The sequence below is a fragment of the Vicugna pacos genome, chromosome 16, assembly GCF_048564905.1.
Source record: "Vicugna pacos chromosome 16, VicPac4, whole genome shotgun sequence".
Classification (NCBI taxonomy): Eukaryota; Metazoa; Chordata; class Mammalia; order Artiodactyla; family Camelidae; genus Vicugna; species Vicugna pacos.
The window spans coordinates 13,069,722-13,089,084 of NC_133002.1; the positions used below are offsets into that span (position 1 = coordinate 13,069,722).

The 19,363-nt window shown below is 42.1% G+C and overlaps 1 protein-coding gene across 3 annotated transcripts; it reads right to left on the bottom strand.

Moving 5' to 3' along the window:
• Nucleotides 1-4,751: 4,751 nt before the first annotated feature.
• On the bottom strand, nt 4,752-19,360 carry SCO1 (synthesis of cytochrome C oxidase 1). Of its 3 annotated transcripts, none has more exons than XM_072940748.1 (6): nt 19,027-19,360; nt 17,312-17,402; nt 15,256-15,453; nt 14,255-14,347; nt 10,493-10,608; nt 4,752-5,636 (listed from the first exon to the last, which is right to left on the bottom strand). In XM_072940748.1, the coding sequence occupies exons 1-6, from the start codon at nt 19,309-19,311 to the stop codon at nt 5,502-5,504; spliced, it is 918 nt and encodes a 305-aa protein (XP_072796849.1). In that variant the 5' UTR covers nt 19,312-19,360; the 3' UTR covers nt 4,752-5,501. The 3 variants fall into 3 exon arrangements, with proteins under 3 accessions (XP_072796849.1, XP_072796850.1, XP_072796851.1); XM_072940749.1 differs by having other exon boundaries at nt 17,312-17,405; nt 19,027-19,157; XM_072940750.1 differs by lacking the exon at nt 19,027-19,360 and adding an exon at nt 18,391-18,406 and having other exon boundaries at nt 17,312-17,405.
• Nucleotides 19,361-19,363: the final 3 nt, after the last annotated feature.

Below are 19,363 nucleotides of genomic sequence, written 5' to 3' on the forward strand. Positions count from 1 at the left end.
GACCAAAATTAATGGCAGCCGTCACTCTGAGCATGTGCTGTTATTTAACCCTCATACCCACCCTGTGACACCTGTGCTATTATGTCTAGGTTACAGGTAAGAAAAGTGAGGCTTCGAGAGGCTGGCTGAGCCAGCATGGTCAGGATGGAAACCAGGCTGGTTTCTGTGCGATGAACTCCTGAGGAGCAACGCACCACGGTGGAGCCAGGCCGTGTGCACACGCTGCACACCCGCCAGCACCTGCAGGGAAGCCTGAGGCCTGTGGTTCTAAGGGCTTCTGGCCTTGTGGTCCACGACGCCACTCAGTAATGGGTGTGGCTGTGTCTGTGCTGAGCAGTGAGGGGACAGCAGAAGTTTGCCCTGAAAACTAATTTTTTCTCAAGTTAATCCACTACCTAATATTGGCAAGAGGGAGCTATTTTGGGCTATCTTCAATATTTACCAAATTCAGGAATATAACTATACAGAAATGTAACAAAAATAAGTCACATAAAGACTGAGCAGTAACTGTGCTAGTCACGTGGTGACACGTTTAACTGAGTGTTCATAACCTGAGCCTGGACACAGCCCAGGTGGACCCCTTATATGCTGGAATGATGCCCACCCAACACTAAACAGCAGGTGACTGCGAGGAAGGAGGGGAGTGGTGGTTAAAAAGACTCGAGCTTGAGCTGTCATGGCTGATTTTTTAAAGGAACACATTGGTGGATTTCTGGTGTAAGAAAAGATTAAAGTTGAAGATTCAAAATAAATGTATCCAAACGGTTCCCTGGTGGTGGAACAATGGTGATTCAAGAATTTCTTCGTTTTCCATATATTCCAAATTTTTATGCCATCATCATGGAAGGACGAATTAACTTTAAAATAACATTCTAAAAATGAATATAAAATAATTACCTCCTCGCCAGAGCTGCACGTGGCTCCACTGTTGCTCTGTTCTCTCGAGAAGAGAGGTGGGGCTGGGCCATGCTGCCTGGAGGCGGGGTTGAAAACCCAGGGGCCAGGCAGCTTCACAGGTGGCACTGAGGTTTGTATACAGCCTCTGGCAGAGCAGGTGGCTTTGCTCTGCTGGTGCCTTTGTGAACCTGTGCCTCTGGGACAGGTAGTAAGCAGGGTTTTGGCACATAGCAGGATTTACAGCAGGCCGGCCTACCATCCTGTGCGTGGAGGCAGGGCTGGGATCTGTGCTGACCTGTGGCGCACCACAGATCCAGGTGTGTGACTTCATGCTACGGCAGATCCTAGAACCTGACACTGGCGGATCTGTGCCAGTGGTTCTGGGGGCCCAGAACCTGAGGGACACCAAAGGGTGGCTGACATTCCAGCAGTTAAGGCAGGGACGAAAGCAGTGTCAACAGAGTCCTTTGTAAGCCTGCATAACAAGTGACAGACAACACCACAGAGGGCACTTCCCAGTGGACATCTGCGGACGTACACTCAGCAACTCTTCCTCCCAGCTGAAGCGCTCTAACCCTGCCTACCACACCCCACAGCTCAGAAATGGGTCTAGAACCCTCTCTTCCAGCAACAGTGGGGCAGACCCAGCCTCTTGTCAAGGCTGTGACAAGCACAGAACAAAACAGGAGGCCCCACTCAACAGCGGCAATCAGGGCGGGTTCTGATCACAACACCAGACACATCCCCAAAGCGATAACAGCCAGCACTCATGAAGACAGCCGTAGCAACCATCCACACTAAGAAAAGCCCTCGCAACAAAACTATTAGACACACAGTCTACGCAGGAACACTCCCACTTTAAATAAAAACAAAGAGAACAGCCCTTCAAGACCACAGTAATACTGATACTCCTAAATCCATAAAGCCAGAGAAATATAAGTAAAATGATGCAGAGGAACCACTCCCAATTAAAAGAACAAGAGAAGTCCCCTGAAAGAATGAACAATGAGATAAACCTCGACAATCTAACAGTATGGAGATTCCTCAAAAGACTAAAAACAGACTTACCATATGATCCAGCAATCCCACTCCTGAGCATATATCCAGAGGGAATCTGAGTTCAAAAAGATACATGCACCCCAGTGTTCATAGCAGCACTATTTACAATAGCAAAGACATGGAAACAATCTAAATGTCCACTGATAGAGGACTGGATAAAGAAGTTGTGGTATATATATACAGTGGAATACTACTCAGCCATAAAAAGAATACAATAATGCCATCTGCAGCAACATGGATGGAGATTGTCATTCTAAGTGAAGCAAGCCAGAAAGAGAAAGAAAAATACCACATATCACTTATACATGGAATCTAAAAAAGAAAAAAAGACAAACTTATTTATAAAACAGAAATAGATTCACAGACATAGAAAACAAACTTATGGTTACCAAGGTGGGGCGGGGGGGAAGGGGGTGGGAAGGGATAAATTAAGAGTTGGAGATTTGCAGATACTAATATATATAAAATAAATAAGTTCATACTGCATAGCACAGGGAACTATATTCAATATCTTACAGTAATTTATGGTGAAAAATATGAAAATGTATGTATGTTCATGGATGACTGAAGCATTAGTTGTACACCAGAAATTGGCACACTGTAAACTGACTATAACTCAATAAAATAGAAAAAAAATATACATATACACATATATACACACACACACACACACACAAAAGCCAAAAAAAATTACCTCCTAAGTTCTAAAGGGGTTATTAAGGAATACATAGCCAAGGAGGTTATTAATAGCACCTTGTTAATAAACAGGAGTAACTACTCATATCTTTACAGAGTCATGTAACTCACACCTATGAGTAGAATGTGTAAGCTGAAAGAATGAAAAAATGCTTGTGTGTGACTGTTCTTTGAAAGGGTAGCTCACACACACACAAACTTAAATTGGGCTATATGCAAAAATCGAGAAAACAATTACTTATAGTGGGTGATTGGAAAAATTTAATTTTTTCACTTTGTACTTAAAAACAATAAAAGATATTTTAAAATATCTTATGCAGGCTGCATTCACAATTTCAAATCACTGAATAGGTTCACAGTAGCCATCCAGTCCACACGGGCACTTTACTGGTGCTCAGTGACTCTCGACTCCTACAACTCACGGACAGCCAGAGGCAGGAAGTACTTCTGGGCCTATTGCACAGACAGCTAATTTTCAAATAAATGCCACTTCTTAACAATATTAGTTCCACTGAAGAGGCCAGTGAAAACACTGCAACCCACCCAGGTCAAGGTCCTCAAGTGATATGTTGTGGAGAGGCAGCCTTGGTTTTAATTTCCCAAGATTCACAACTGAAAGGTTGCCCCATGCCCCACATGGTGCCCCCCATTTCGTCTGGACTTACAAGGTCATGATGAACGCCCCCGCAGCAGCGGGACAAGCAGGGGCATGACTAGAATGGGGGCCTGAGTTCCAGTGCAGGTTCAGAAGTAAGGCCAACATCTTAATCTCGGGGATTGTCCCCTCTTGAGTAAACATATTTGGACATCATCTCTGAGGTCATTTTCCATACTTCTACGCCTTTAAACTTGACACTGGAATGAAGAACAAAGGATCCTTCAAAAGCTTGTTCCTTTTCTGGACCATTACACAAGCTCCAACCTGCAACAGCTGAGAATGAAGATGGAATCTGCTCCAGAGCAAGCTGCCGCAGTGATCCACATAAATGTTCTGTGGCTTAAAACAGACCATCTTTTTAAATGTCTGGCATTTTAGATACTGAGGATCTTCTTTGTTATATGAGACTAGTCTTATCACTAAGTCCCTCACCTTCTTGACAAGGTTCCTAGGAAAGTCATTCCAAGCCAACTACTTCTGAGTTGAAGTTAATATAAACTAAATCTTGGAGTTTTTTTTATTAAGGAATCCAAAAGGAGAACAGCACTGGATGAGCTTGCTGGGGCGCTGGAACCAAGCACCACGGCCCCGGGGCTTCAGTGACAGATGTTTATTGTCTCCCAGTCCGAGATCGAGGTGTGGGCAGGGCTTGTTTCTTCTGGAGGCCCCTGTCTTCACATGCTCTTCCCTCTGCCTGTGTCCCAATCTCTCCTCCTAAGATCAGGGCCCACGCTAAAGGCCTCATTTTAACTTCCTCACCTTTTTAGAGACCCTATCCCCAAACGCAGTCACTTTCTGAGGCGCTGGGAGCTAGGACTTAGACACTCGGGGGATGCAACTCAGCCCATAAACACTAGTTTAAGATGGTTCTTTTTCACATACTTCGACATAAATATCTATAGTCGGTTTAACATAAATAATGAGAAGAGAATTTAAAACCCAAAAGACAGCCCCGTGTCATGAGTCCAGAGAACAGAGCTGACGCGCCTGTTGTCTGCCGGGGGGCCACACCTGTCGGGATGTGCCGACACTTCCAGAGGGCTCTGCAGCAGCTTTAAGGAGAACGGTGATCCGCGTCAAGCCCAGACACCAGGGAAGTTAGTTAAGTTTAGAAACAAAAGCCAGCGTCTTCCTGAATGGCTGTGTGCCCAGCACTTTACGGATCCACGTGCTGGAAAATGAGCTGGGTCCCCACTCACCCTAACTGAAACCTGACCCCCACAAAACAACTTCCCGACCCTGGTCCCCAGGCCACTGCAACAGAGGTCCCCTGGGATGTCAGGTGTGAGTCAGGTCTCTGCGTCCTTCTCCATCTCAGGGCCTGGGAACCCGCACTTTAACAAGCACCCACCTACCTGCCCCCTCACATCTGGGGGTCTCAGCCCCGAAAGCCGTGTACTGCCATTTTTGCACCCATAAGAAAGGTCACACTCGCCCAAGCTGCAAAACTGAGCACATTTTTATTTCAGACCCAACGCAATTCTGCACAGGCAGGAAAGTACCCTGTATCACATAACCAACATCCTCTCATGTCCACTGGCAGGTCCCCGAAAGCCTGGCACAGGATTTAGATAAAAATCAAATGAAAGATCCCTAAGGAAACTTATTTAATGGTTCAACCCAACAACATCCTCTCCATTGGTAAAATCAGCACCTGCTGACAGGGGAACACAATCATTCATTAACAGGGAAGACCATACTTATGCTTTCAAGTGCAAAGATTAATTACGAATGTCAGAAAGCCTAAACTGATTGTTATCAGCCACCAGGAACTCAAAAAGGAAAGCAAGGGCACTGTGGAAGTGATGCTCTTCCTGGGAACGCAGTACAGCCTTTCTGAGCAAGGGTCCAAGACACGGGAGAGGAAGCTACGCCGATCAGAGGGCCCTGTTCTCACGGGGAAACGCGCTGGCTGTGCTTTTTCTGGCTGGGTCCTTCCCCGAGGTCCATTCCACTGGCTTCACGGTAACTTGGTCCTCTGGTCTCAAGGTGACTCTTTGGGAGGCTTTTGGTTCTAATCTTTACAGTTCCAAGAATCCATCCTGGCTGAACCCAAGGGTAACACACCCTGTCCAAAACTCAGCTGTTCTCGTGCTGCATGTGTAAGTGTGTATATACCGGCTCCGGGGTGGAGACAGAGCTTCCTTCCTCGTTAGCAGGCGAACCCTGCACAGCCGCACCGCTCTGGCCACTAGCTCTTTCTCCTGTGTTCCCTCATGCGCGCAGCAATTGAACCAGCGATCTCTGCATTCTTCTTGTTCTGGCCGAAATAATCTAGAAACTCACCGTCTGGTCCAATCAAGTACATGATGATTGTATGATCCACCTGCAGAGAAAAGGCGGGGCGGGGGGGGGTGATAAAAAGATCACCAGAACAAGCTGCTTATTTTATTGAAGAAACGCTGCAGGATACGAGGCTTCACGTGAATGGGGAAGTAACCTCTGTAGCATCAATCTACCAAGTGGGCCTAAGCCTTTTACAGTAAATTCACAGTGACACGTTACCTTTGGTGTTACCAAAATCTGCCCTAACTCTTGCTTGACACATTAGCTAGAGCCTGGAATTCTTTTGGTTCAACCCTTAACATACTCATTCACACAATTTCTGAGAAAAGAACACATGTCTAAGAAACGGCTGGGGCTGGTCTTCACAGAACTGCCAGTGCCCGTGGAACAGCAATGCCTGCTTGGGAAGGAGTGGAACATTTCATCTGACCCCTTAACCGTGTTACAGAGAGATACCGGTATCACATGGAACTAAAAGTGCTGGTGAGAAATTACTTTCTTTAATTAAGTTCTTGGGTATATTCTTTAATGTTTTAGGAAGAACTGATTATCAATCATTACTGACTAAATTCTGCTTACCATGTTTTATGAGAAGGAAGCCAGAAAACTAACCACTATATATATATCTTCTAACACAGTATTTAGTCCTTATATCAAATGGAAACACGGAAATGAGTGTTCTCCCTGGGGAATATTTAAACGACTTTGAAAACTCGGACCTGAAGCAAATCACATGGAAGTTCCTCAGAAGTCATAAACGCTCCACCTCCTAGGAGTCACCTTAAATCCATTAACCATTTTCCTGGCAAAGTTCTTAAAATGTTGCTAGCTCTACCTAAAGTTTAGATCAGACATGGACTTTTTTTAGTTACAAGCTTCTACAAATCCAATTTTAAATGAGCAGACTTGGCACTTGGAATCCTTGGAGTTCATTCCAGGCTTGATTGCTACTTGGCAAGACAGAAAGAGAGACAGGAATGTGATCACACATACCAAACTGGAGACACCCCCAAGCATACTCGAATACACTTGACATGTCTGTGAGGTTATCGTGCTTTTATACACACATTCACGAAGAGGCAGCAAAAGTGAAGAGCCACTTGCCTCCTCACATAAGGAAAGAATGTGTACCCAAAGGGCTCAGACAGCTGGGGATTTCGTGTGTCTTGGAATAATTCACTGTGGGAGGAGGACAGGGGACCTGCGTTTCTGCAGTCGTCTGACACAGAGTCGGAATCAGGTCTCCAGATGTCTCGTCAAGACTTACTTCGTAGCTTACACCCTCCTTTCTCCCAATTTATTCCTTTTTCTATTCTTTCTATTATCTGTTCTCTCTCCCCCTCAAAACCCAGAATTTCAGTGTGTGCTAGACTTATGAGTGTTCTTCGTATAAGTTACTTTCTAATACATAATACCGTTCTACCTGTATCTGTCAGCCTAGTCAGTGGTCATGTCTCAGTGTCCACTTGGGTTGTGGGCAGAGCAGACCACCACCTGTTTCTGATGCAAAGTTCTAGCAATCCCCAGCACAGGAAAGGGAAACTAGCGCAGGCTGACAAGCTCTTTGACGTGTTACCTTAACCCAGGATGTGGGTACTGTACTCCCCTTCAAATGACAAAACAGGCTCAAGGGCAAGTTACGTAATTAGTCAGTGCCAGAGCAAGCTCCGACCCTAGACCTGCCCCACTGCAAAGTCCACAAACTTTTCACATCACCGCATTGCCACCATCTCTGTCAGGAACGCTGGAGAGCCATGAGACACTGTTTCTACTGTGCAAGTTTGTACACATACATCCAGATGTAATTTTTGCCTTTGGGGAAGGTAATGTGTGCACATAACGAAGAACAGAGGAACATCCAGTGTACACAGACGATGAGTCTTCCACTCCTTTCGGACTCCGAGTCCCCCAGTTCTCAAACAGAACCACTGCTACCAGTCCTTTCTGTATTCCTCCAAAGAACCCCGCTCCTACATATATCAGCATGTCTGTACCCACCTACTTCTTTTTACACAGAAGGAATGACACACCATACTTGTTTTCTCACTGAGCAACACACTAGGCATCGTTCTCCATCAGTACATATACAGTGGCCTTTAAAAAATGGTTGCTTGGTTTTCAGTCTTTTTACAAACAATGCTGCAGGTTATATCTGCAGGATAAATTCTAAAAAGTGGGGTCTCCAACCTAAAAAGCATTTCACTCTAAATATCGATGATACTGACAAGCTGCCCTCTGAAGAAGGCGTATCAGTTTAACTCCCACCACAGTGCGTGGAAGTGCCAGCTGCTCCAAATTCACTCCAACGCTGTAGAGTCTTCTCTTTTCCCAAATTTGATTTTGACAATGTATTTCTAACTTTTGACCTTTCTGATCTAACAGGTGAAAAAACTGGCCATCACATTATACAATTCACATTTCTTTTATGACTAAAACTGAACATCTTTTTGTAGGTTTGAGAGCTATTTGTATTCTTTTTCAAAAGTATTTCCTAATTAACACAAAACAATGTAATATTATACATATAAAGCAATGATGTGCACATTTAACTTTCAGCAGAATCCTAACAGTCTGGCACGCCCAGGTTACACACACTGCTGGTCTGTGGATTCCACTAGCATTCAAGGCTAGACGCTCATCTTCGTTGCTTTTGTTTGAGATTGAGAAAACCTCATTCCTTTACATCTCAATCTTTAAGGCACTCCCTCACTCCCTACGTGTCCTTAAATCTGAAGTTTCCCATACCATCTTGTGGATGAGAATCTGTGACCTAGAGGGACATAGTCATACTACTGAAAAACCCAAGAAGCTGGAGAGTGTCTCCCTCTATTGGATGATTTAGGAAATGTATAGGAATGAACTCACTGATTCTTATCGAAACATCACATTGTCATAGCAGTAGACCAGTAATTTCTCAAAATGGGGTCTGGGATGTGTTCTAGAGGATCTAAGAAGTCTCCATAAGACTTAAGTATTTGCATTTTAATTTTTAAGATTAAAAAAATTAATATCCATATTCTGGATTATCTGCATGACTACCTTTCAGTACAAATCCCAGCACCCAAACCTGTGATTTATGTTAATGAGCTCACTGGCACCTATCTATACTTTACTGGTTATGGTCAGACGAGAAAATGATATACTCTCACTAAGTCAGGACCAACCAGTCCAGGCAGGCTACACAATCAAAGGTTTCCAAGTATTTCAAATAAAAAACCATGAGAGGCAGTTGAAGATCTGGGTATCTGACAGCAGTCTGACCCAAATCACATTCCTGTGGTGAGCAGTGCTTTGGTTTCAGCAAAGTTATCTATTGTAACATTAACTGAATGCCTTGAGTTCTGTAGGTTGCTTGGTCTAATCTGTAAAATTTAAATTAAGAATTATGAGCTATACAAGCATAAGACTAAGGGCTGTTACTAGTTTACCACTGCACGGATGTAAACAATTCAACACCGGAAGTCAGACTGACTAACCCAACCGCTGTAACTAGTATCCTAAGTTAAACTCAAAACCAGTCAATACAGCGCTCTTTCATACAGAGAGTAAAGTCTGCAAAGCTCTTTTTGCCCACGGCGTCCCCTCGGCCACCTCTCCCCTCTGCTCTGCCCCCCTCCTCCTCAAGCTGCTGTAAGTGACTTAAACTTAGGGCATAAGGAAAAATGCCAGCTTTTCTCATCTTTTTCTCCCATGAATTCAAGTTTCCCTAGGTCTATGAGGCACCAGAACTAGAAACTAAGATTACCATATGGGCTTAAGGCAAAGGGACCAGAAACTAGCTTTTAATTTAGGCCAAAGGCTATAGGGACACACAGTGTACTCCAGGTTCAAAGGTGATGGCGAAACCACACTGGGCCATAGAGACAAAGGACCACTGTGAGACGCCCCTCTGCACATCACTCTTGGTTGGGAGCAGCCAGTGGATCAACGACTCAGGGTCCCGACTATCTTTCTTTCTGCAAAACGAGCTCTGGGGCTGAAAAGGCTCTGATGGTTAATCACTGTGTCCAACCAATATTATACAGAAACTAGAGCACCAGTGAGAAAAAGACCTGAAATAACACTAAAACACACTGTCACCTCTTCATGTGACAGGAGAAAACGTCCATACTGAGAAGGAAATGGGGCAGGCAGGGGCGGTGCTTATGCACTTTGTTGGTGCTTCACTGTGAAACTGCTGATCAGAGGAGGAACAAGATGGCTTGGGCAGGAGCTCAGGGCTCCAGAGCAGTGCTGATGAATGTAAAGCTGGTTCTTTAATATGAGAGCTGCAGAAGTTCAACCTCACAGAATTTGTTCCTCATCATTAAAAAGCATGTATTAAACGATGAATTATGCGGAGCATAACAGTTACAAATGTAACTAAATACAAAATCATGCAAATGCATGTACCTGATATGAAAACAAACCTTATAGAAAGTCTACGTGCCTATAGCATTCTTTCCCCTTGCTTTTCAGAATTCTTACTCATTCAACACGAAAATGCAGCTCCCCATGGCCTAACACTGCTTCTCAAAGGAAGCATATTTTTTATGCCTCTTCACTGGGACAGACAGAACCAATACAATGTTTATAAACTAAAATAAGCTTTGCCCCCAAATGATTTACTATATTCTATTAAATCTAATGTATCACTGATTTCATATTGCCCTATAATTTTACATGTCACCAGAAAAGAAAAACAGGCAATTAAATCATGGGAAGAGTGAATAGAAATTAAACAAACACCCTTTAAAAAATATATACTTCTACTATTCTTTTAAACATTCCTAATTTCTACAGAATTTGCCATAATCTCAGGTTATCCTTCATTTTCATTTCATTTTTAAAGCCAGTCATCACTTAAAGAGATATGAATGTCTGGGACCAGGGGCTGAAAGCTGAGCATTTACTCACTATGTAGTCCTCATCTTCGTCCTTGGGGCCAGGGCTGTAATACACCCTGAATGCTCTGGCCACTTGATCGATCTCTTCTTTTGTGCCAGTCAAGCCAATCAGTTTGGGAGAAAACTCTAAATAAAAAATGAGAAACACAGTGAAAAAGAAGAAGCAAGCAAAACAACCATCTCTACTTCAAAGAACAGTATCAGTTATAAAGCAGCCCTATTTCCACTTTCTTCCTAAACATTTCTTCATTTCAAAGGAAGAAATTCACATACAACAAATGAAAATTCTCCCATGTAATACATGTCACATCCACCAAGACAGATCACACTAGAAGTAAGTTAGAAACCAACAGCAGAAAGATAGCTGGAAGATCCCCAAACACACAGAGATCAAACACATTTCTAAGTAAACACAGGTCAAAGAAATCTCAGGAGAAATTTAAAAATATTTTGAATAAAACAAAAGTGTAAATACAACTTATCAAAATTTGTGGACTGCAGCAAAAACAGTGCTTAAGAGGGAAATTTATAGCACTGAATGCATATAGTAGATAAGATCTAAAATCAGTAAATCTATAATCTAGAAAAAGAGCAAATTAAAATCTGAAGTACACAGAAGGAAAGAATTACAGCAGAAATCAATGAAACTGAAAACGACATCAATAGAGAAGAGAAAGGAAACCAAAAGCTAGTTCTTTGTAACGCGTAAATCAAATTCTCTCATGACTATTTAGTAAAGAGCTGGAGGGAATATATTCCAATTATTTAAATCACATTTTTTGTTAATTTAGTTGTTTTTAAATACTTAGATGTAGTTCTGAGATATGCTTAAGTTTAAAAATATTATTATGAATTAAGCAGTACAGCTTTCCATTGTATCACAGGAGAAGAGAGTCTGCTCACAATTAGTTCATACCAGGTCAAAATACCTGTATCTCGTTTTCCAGCAAATAATCTCACAGTGTGCATTTACTGCTAAGTTTTTGAATTTATGTAAGTAAGCCGGGGAAAGCCTCTTAGAATACCTGGGTTCATCAGACTAGCGAGCTGAGAGTCCAGTATTTAACAGCAGAACCTTCTTCCAAGGGTAGATAAAGACTATTTTCATTCCTTGGACTAATTCATTCTAAATTGAAAAACGGCTCAGATACTGGAAAAGCAAGATAGCTTGTCTTTCTTTTCCACTGTGAGTAAATGAAGGGTAGGCGAATGAAGCCTGCATTAGTTGCACATCCAAACCTTTTAAAAACACTGTTGAAACTACAGTGATTTTTCTAAAACTGAGTATTTTAAAATCTCCCTCCCCTCCAAATACAACTAGAAACGATCACACCATCAAGCCCTGCAGGTATGCACTGTCAAGTAACATCACTATAGTAAGGCTGTGGCACTTCCGTCAGGCATGGATTTGCGGGTGTTTACGGTTCGGTTAATGTGTGATAATAAGTAACTGCCAGTGACATGCATTTAAATTGCAAATCACTTATCACCCAATGGGTTATACCTGTTTTTTAGTGCTTTCAAAAGTAACTATGCTATTGCCCAAATTTCTGACAAGCCTGCAAACCATGGATATAAATTCTGCTCATATATACTAAAAACTACAACTTCAATGAGAAAACCAACTGTTGTAACCTCAGGTTAGGTACTGTTTTCCTGTTGAAGATTTTTTACATACAAAACGAAAGAATTTTCCGCAAAAGAACAAGCTCATAAACTGCTCTTCAAGAGACATGGTTGACATGACCAGACAAAGACTGGGAGGAAATATTGCAAATCAGACACCTGATAAAAGACTGTATCAAGAATATACATAAGAAGCGAGGAGGGGAGGTATAGCTCAAGTGGTAGAGCGCATGTTTAGCATGTGTGAGGGTTAGATCCCCAGTATCTCCTCTAAAACTAAATAAACCTAATTACCTCCCCCCCTCACTGCCAAAGCAAAATAATTAAATAATACAATAATAAATAAAAATATTTTACACTGGAATTTGACACAACATTGTAAAATTATTATAAATCAATAAAAAATGTTAAAAAGAATATAAATAAGAAGCAAATAAGTAAGTGAAAATGAAATAAACAGCCCCATAAAAATGGGCAAAAGATGTGAAAAGACAATTTACCAAAGAAGACAAACAGATGGCAAATAATGGCATGAAAGGATGCTTAACATTAAAAGTCGTTAGGGAAATGTGTATCAAAACCACAATGAGATCCCACCAAACACCTGCTGAAGTGGCTGAAATTAAAGGCTGACCCTATCAAATGTGGCAAGAATGTGGAGGAGTGGGAGCTCTCATATACTGCCAGTGGGAACGTAAAAATGTACAGCCACTTTGGGAAAGTCTGTCAGCTTCCTAAAAAGTTAAACATTCACCTATCACATGACTCAGCCACTCCACCCCTACGTATTTACTCAAGAGAAAGGAAAGCCTGTGTCCACACAAAGACACGTTCATATGCTCTTAGTAGCTTTATTGGTAATAGTCAAAGACTGGGAATAACTCCAACGTCCACCAATGGGATACTACTCAGCAGTAAAAATGAATGAATTATTGACACACTGTAACATGGGTGAATCTCAACATAATTATGCTGAAGGAAGACGTTAAAAAAAAGGGAACATATCATATAATTCCATTTACATAAACTTCTAGAAAATGCAAACTAATCTACATGAAAGAAAGCAGACCAGTGGCTGTCTGGAGACAGGAGGTGGGTGTGGGGCAGGGACATGAGGGAGGGATTAGCAAGGGCACAAGGAGCTGGCTGGGGGTGATGGATATGTTCACTCTCTGACCGTGGTGACCATCTCACAAGTGCACACACGTGTTAAACGGTAACAAACTGCACTTTAAAAATGTCCTCTACTGTATGTCAACTCTTTCTCAACATGTGTTAAATAATTAAAAGATACAGCAGGTCTTACTCAAAACACATTTTAAAATAACTCAAAATTTTGGAGGATATGCAATCAGAAGGTGTCATATAATAAAAATAAATAGAAAACTATTCATTAGTCCTTCTGACCAGTAGCTCAAATCAATTTCGCCATAACTAAAATTCAAACTCCTGAATTTTAAGCACCCATGCTCCCACACTAGTATAAAACCTGCCTGATCAGATTGTATTCTTGTCACATTTTTCAGCTGAAGAAACCTGAATCCACAGAAATTTAAGCAACTTGCCCAAGCTCATAAGAACTTACATATTCACCCTTTAATTCGACCATAATTTAGTTTTTAAAAGTAACTTCTAAAAGGTTTTAAACCGCACATTGAGATGAAATGAAATTCTTCCATTAATAATTATGTTTATCATTATTATTTTTGATTTGCAATATATGTGCTGAGCTCAAAATATGTTTATATTTAATAATTTTTCTTTAATCTCCCAATGAACATACCCTCAGGGCACATGTCTGTCTGTCCTAATTTTACAAAGGAGAGAATGAGCTACTAAGCTGGAGGCAGAAGAAATGCATCTTCTCAAGTCAAAGCTCTTTTATTTTGTTATACATGAAGGCCAAGTTCAACCCTTTCTCTGTGACAAAATTAAAAAGAGCCCTGCACCAGGAATTGAGAGACTTCTTATTTACTTACTTACCAGCCGTAGTCACAATTCTGAGCCTTATCTTACCCTCCACCTGTAAAACTGGTGACAGTACCATGTCCTCTCTATCTCATAAGGCATTGCAAGGTTCAAATGAGCTGATCTTTCGAAAACTCTAAGAGCAAAACAGATGTGAAGCATTATTAATCGAACACACCTTTCACATAATTTGCGATGGCTTCTTTTGTGTCCCTCTCTGGGTCGATTGTGATGAAAAGAGGAGTTAAGTTTGGCAAAGTTGGAATACTATCTGAAAGAAAACTCTCATTAGTCAGCATTCACATTCCAAGGGAAAAGACAAATAGCAATTATGGTAGCATGTAGGGAGGGAGTGCCCTACAGCAACACAGAGGGACATCTAACACTGATGTCAGATGACAGGAGAGGGGAGGGGACAGTCTCTGGGAAAAGCAGATCCATACACATCTGTGGTGCGATTAGATAAATATCCTATCAAATCCCTGCACCGGTGCATACATGCGTTACTCAAATCATATCAGGTGCATATCTTGTCTCCTAATCCAATCCAATGTTTGCAGGATTCCCTCCCACCATTTCTTAAAGGAGAGGTAAACTATTAAGGACTGAATTTCCTGGAGCAATTCATTTTAGGAAGGATGTACATCATAGACCATACCACAGATTTCCTAGTCTAACCATCAGTCACCGGGGAAAAGGCAATGGCAGTGTCAGTGATGGAAGGCTACAAAAAGGAAGGGACACAAAGCAGAGTTAAGGGAGACCCAGACCACACTGATGTTTTTAAACATTTAGCATCAAAACAACCTTCCTTTGTGGGGAGGGATATAACTCAGTGGTAGAGCACATGCTTAACATGCATGAGGTCCTGGGTTCAATCCCCAGTACCTCCATTAAATAAATAAATAAATAAATAAATAAATAAATAAATAAATAAATAAAAAACAAAAAACAAAAAACAAAAACAAACCACACACACAAAAACCAAGCTTCCTTTGGTGAAGAATAAAGTCCAGGGAAGCATAGCAGCTAACAAGTCTAATACTGAGATCTTACGTTTTCACAAAAAAAACAATTACAACCCTCCAACTAACAGTAGTGTAAGAATATGAAAAGCATAGTAACATTAAGGACATCAAGTCAACATGTACTTTTTATAGTAAGAGATGGCTTTCTTACCTATTTCATCCACGACTTGAATCATTTTTTCTAGTTCTTCTGGACAGATATCAGGGCAATGAGTGAAACCAAAATAAATCAATACCCATTGACCCAGGTAGTCCTTATTGGTTTTGGGCTCTCCAGTATGAGTTGTGAGGGAAAATGGACCCCCAAGTAAAGGCTTTCCAATGCTTCGCTGCCGTTCCTTCTCCAGCTCTTAAACAGAGACAAACACCAAAGGAAAAAAACAAAGTGAATCTAACCACCAATATGCAAATGCCTGATCTATGGTTCATACTATACTAATGAGTGAGGGCACAAAATGTGGAAGAAATGGCTTCAGTTTTCAAGAAGCTTAAAAAACCTTTAAAAAAAATAAAGTATACAACAATAAAATAAAATAGAATAAAATAGAATAAAATAAAATAAAATAAAATACTATTGTATATAGTAAGGACTATAAGAAAAGAAAGCGGTAAAAATATTTCTTCCTGTTCCAGAACAATTCAGTCCTTAGCCATTAGGTGTGGCCACAATGAGGGAGGGAGGGGGAACGAACGGCAGAGCACAATGTCTGAGCCCAAGTGGGCGAGGAGGGCGGCCTGGCAGTGGGTGCCTGAGCCTGAGTGTGCTGAGGAGGGCAGCTGCACCGGGGAGGACAGCAGTGATGGAAACTTAGTTACATACAGGGGACTGATCAAATAAGTAAATACATTGAGATAAGAGAGTTACAAGTGGAAAAGGAGTTAGAAAAATGGAAAGAGAGAAAACTAGGATGAACCATGAGGTATTGGGGAAAATGGGAGGTACAGTATGAACTTACAGTTTCAATATATATAGAAACAGAATAAGTATAGCTGTAAATGGACATCTCTTTCCTACCTCTGTCCACTGAAAGGACCCAGGAGCAGACACACTCCAATAGCAATGAGCTCATATCCTAACTTCTAAATATCATCCTCCACTAAAAGGATCTAAGACTTTTTAGGGAAATGACTGAAACACACAATAAAGTATTTGGAGATGATGAGGCACTTTGGGTACACTTTTTAAATACTACTTCATAATACAATTTCTTACACAACAAAATGTTATTAATTGAAGATGAAATCCCAAACTAAAGTCAAAAGAAGCTTGCGTTTTCTAGAACTGTACCACTACTTTCCTAGTTTGTCAGTTTTGTTTCATTGTGAAACTGCTTGTTACGCAAAAGAAATAACGTCTATGTATCAATACGGATCTTATATTCCTAAGGTTCTAAAGCCTATGAATTCTCACCCCTAGACTTAAACATTGTCTTTTGTATAATGGCATCAAAAGAGACTCTCTAAAGACTCAAAACGTTAAGTTCTACTTTGTAAAGACTTACTAGAAACTTCTAAAACAAATCTTAGAAGTCCTGAAATAGTCTCTAAAATATAAAGTTCTTGTAAGCAATTTCTAAACACTTCAAGTGCTAATCCAGAGCAGTTCCTGGCATCCCAGCCAGGTTCTCCCATCTCTCTCTATCATCCTTGGACAGCCTCTGGCCTGTCCCTCGCTAATACTCAGTGGTTTGCAGTACGCTGAGCCTTCCTTTGGCCCTCTGAGGACTATGAATTTCCCTCTGGCCTGGCAGAACTTCATCGAGTGAAATCCTTTACTTCAGTGTCTGTTGCACTGTCATGTGCACGTCAACGGCTGGACTGCACCTTAGTCATCTTTGTACTCCCTGGACTTCTCACTACCCACAGTCAAATCTGTCCACACTAAGTCTTTTCATGTTAGACAGTATTGTCCTGAACAAATAAAAGACAATGGAAAAACAGGTGACAATCCAAGTCAAGTTAGTAGTTTAGTGAGTAGTATTGTATGAGTTTTAATTTCGAAGTTTGATAAATGAGCCGTGGTTATGTAAGATGTTGACATCAGGGGAACGTAAGTGAAAGATACATGCGAATTCTGTCATTTTAACAACTCTCCTGTAAATCTAAAATTATTTCAAGATTAAAAAGCTTAAGAACAACAACAGAAAGATGCTAGTCCACAGGCGGGAAGGATATGACTCAGAGCTGACCAGATGATATGTACTTACTCTCTGTCTTTTCTTTCTTGAAGTACTTCATTGCAGCCAGTAAAGCTCCTCCAATAGCAAATGTGACGGCTAAAGACTTCCAGGAAACAGGCTACTGGGGCAGAGATTTCAAAGATAAAAATGATGCAAATGTTTAGGCATACTAAATTTATTACATTAGTTTAAAATATAGCCATACACAGGCCCTGATCTCGTTAAATGGGCAGAATGTTACATGTTTGAGATGAGAAAACACAGAGAGTTTCTGTGGCTGCAGAGGCATCTGGGCTCCTAACACAATCATGAAGGCACTTATTTCCAAGGAAATGTTCCCTAAGTCAATTTCTTTTCAAGTGAAAAAATGACCCAAAGCTCAAGTACGGTGACTGTTAGTACGTGTGACCCTGATCCCAATGGCTGATTTAAAACCAGTTAATTACTTGCTTGTACTGATATTGAGACTTCGTAGAAATAAACCAAATAAATTTGAGAGGTTAACCCAACTAGGCTTCAGGAAGTAGCAAAGCCAAAGTAGAAGCGATCTAAAAGTGGAACTTTTTGCAAATTGCATCATTACTTTGTGAATGAAAAATGCTGCTTGCCATATCAGCAAAGACATCAGCCACTCCAGTCTCCCGAGACAGTGAGCCCAGGGGACCTCAGGATGGAGACAGTGGGCTGCCCACTGCCAAGCCCTCAACCACTGCTGCCACCCGCAATGGTGCACCCTGAGGGGACTCAGAATGGGAAAGAACAGGATACTGGCCATAGATAGCTAAAGTGCATATGAATGGAATGCTTTCAATGAGCCCATACTTTTGCATGTTCCCATATTTATAAAAGTGCTAAGTTCATTAACTAGGGCTCTCTGATTTCCTTTAACTACTTTGTGTTTTTGGTGGGGGAGGTAATTAGTTTTTTTTTTTTTCTTCTTCTTCAGAGGTACTGGGGATTGAATCCAGGACCTCACACATGAGCATGCACTCTACCACTGAGCTATACCCTCCCCGCCAGTGGTTTTAATTAACAGTAATCTTTTGATGTTCTGACTACCTGGTCTTTGTTGCAAAACTCCCTATATGTCGTGGCTCCTCCCTTACCTCTTCGGAGCAGTCCCTCAGAGTTATCTGAGGCTGCCTCCCCGGCTTGAAGTCCTCAGAAAGTCTGCCAAATAAAGCATAACTCTCAACTTTTAGGTTGGGCCTTTTTTTCCCCCCAGTCAACAACTTTTTTGTACTCTTCCAAATCCCACGGTAAGTAAAATGCCCGCTACCTAGGCTTATCTCATTAATTTTTCCCCAGCTCCAAAAGCCAACTCTCTTACCTAGTACTAGAGAGTAGCGGCTCTAAGTTCTTTTGGGGTCAGAACTAGAACCAAAGAGGAAAAGCATGCCCAGCACGAACTACAACCCACATTGTGCTCAATTGCAACATACTTACTAAGCCTCTGAAGGGAGAGTCAATTGAGACAAAAAAAAAACCAAACTCTAACTCAGTCACGGAAAACTTACGGTGGAAGTCCTTAAGAACATCTGAAACTTATTTTCTCGGCGCAAAGCTAACTAAAACTCAGGGAGAAGTGGGATGAGATTCTGTGACCCAGGAGGACACAGGAATTGAGGACAACTTCAGGCCAGGTCGAGCGGTTTCTGAGGTTACTACCGGAAGAGATGGGAAGGCACAGGGCTGACTGACAGCCCCGACAAGCAAAGGCAGGGCTCCAGGTGTGCACTCACCCCGGGCTGCGAGGGGCGTGTGGGGTCTCTGCTGCCCTTCGCCTCCGGTCCCGACGACCCCGGCGGCGGCGGCATCGCCGTGCTGAGGGGCCGGCTCCTCAGGTAGCGGCCAGCGAGCCCCGAGGCCCGCCACGGCTCCTCTGGCCGCGCGCAGAATCGCCTCAGGAAAACCCTCGCGGTTCCCTCCCCCGGGTCCCAAACCCCGAGTCCACGAGGCAAGAGACGCCAAAGTTGGCGACGCGGAAGCTGCATGACCCGGCCGGGAGCCTGCAACAGCGCCGCCATCAGTTTGTGAGACCGCGCCTCCTGTGACCCGCCCCTTGGCTTCCGGCGCCGT

Coding starts and splice junctions, on each gene's coding strand:
- SCO1 (XM_072940748.1), bottom strand. CDS start 19,311: ATGGCGGCGCTGTTGCAGGCTCCCGGCCGGGTCATGCAGCTTCCGCGT. Junction 14,348..15,255: donor TCAAGTCGTGGATGAAATAG/GTAAGAAAGCCA, acceptor GTTTTCTTTCAG/ATAGTATTCCAACTTTGCCA. Junction 10,609..14,254: donor CATCGCAAATTATGTGAAAG/GTGTGTTCGATT, acceptor TTTTTTATTTAG/AGTTTTCTCCCAAACTGATT.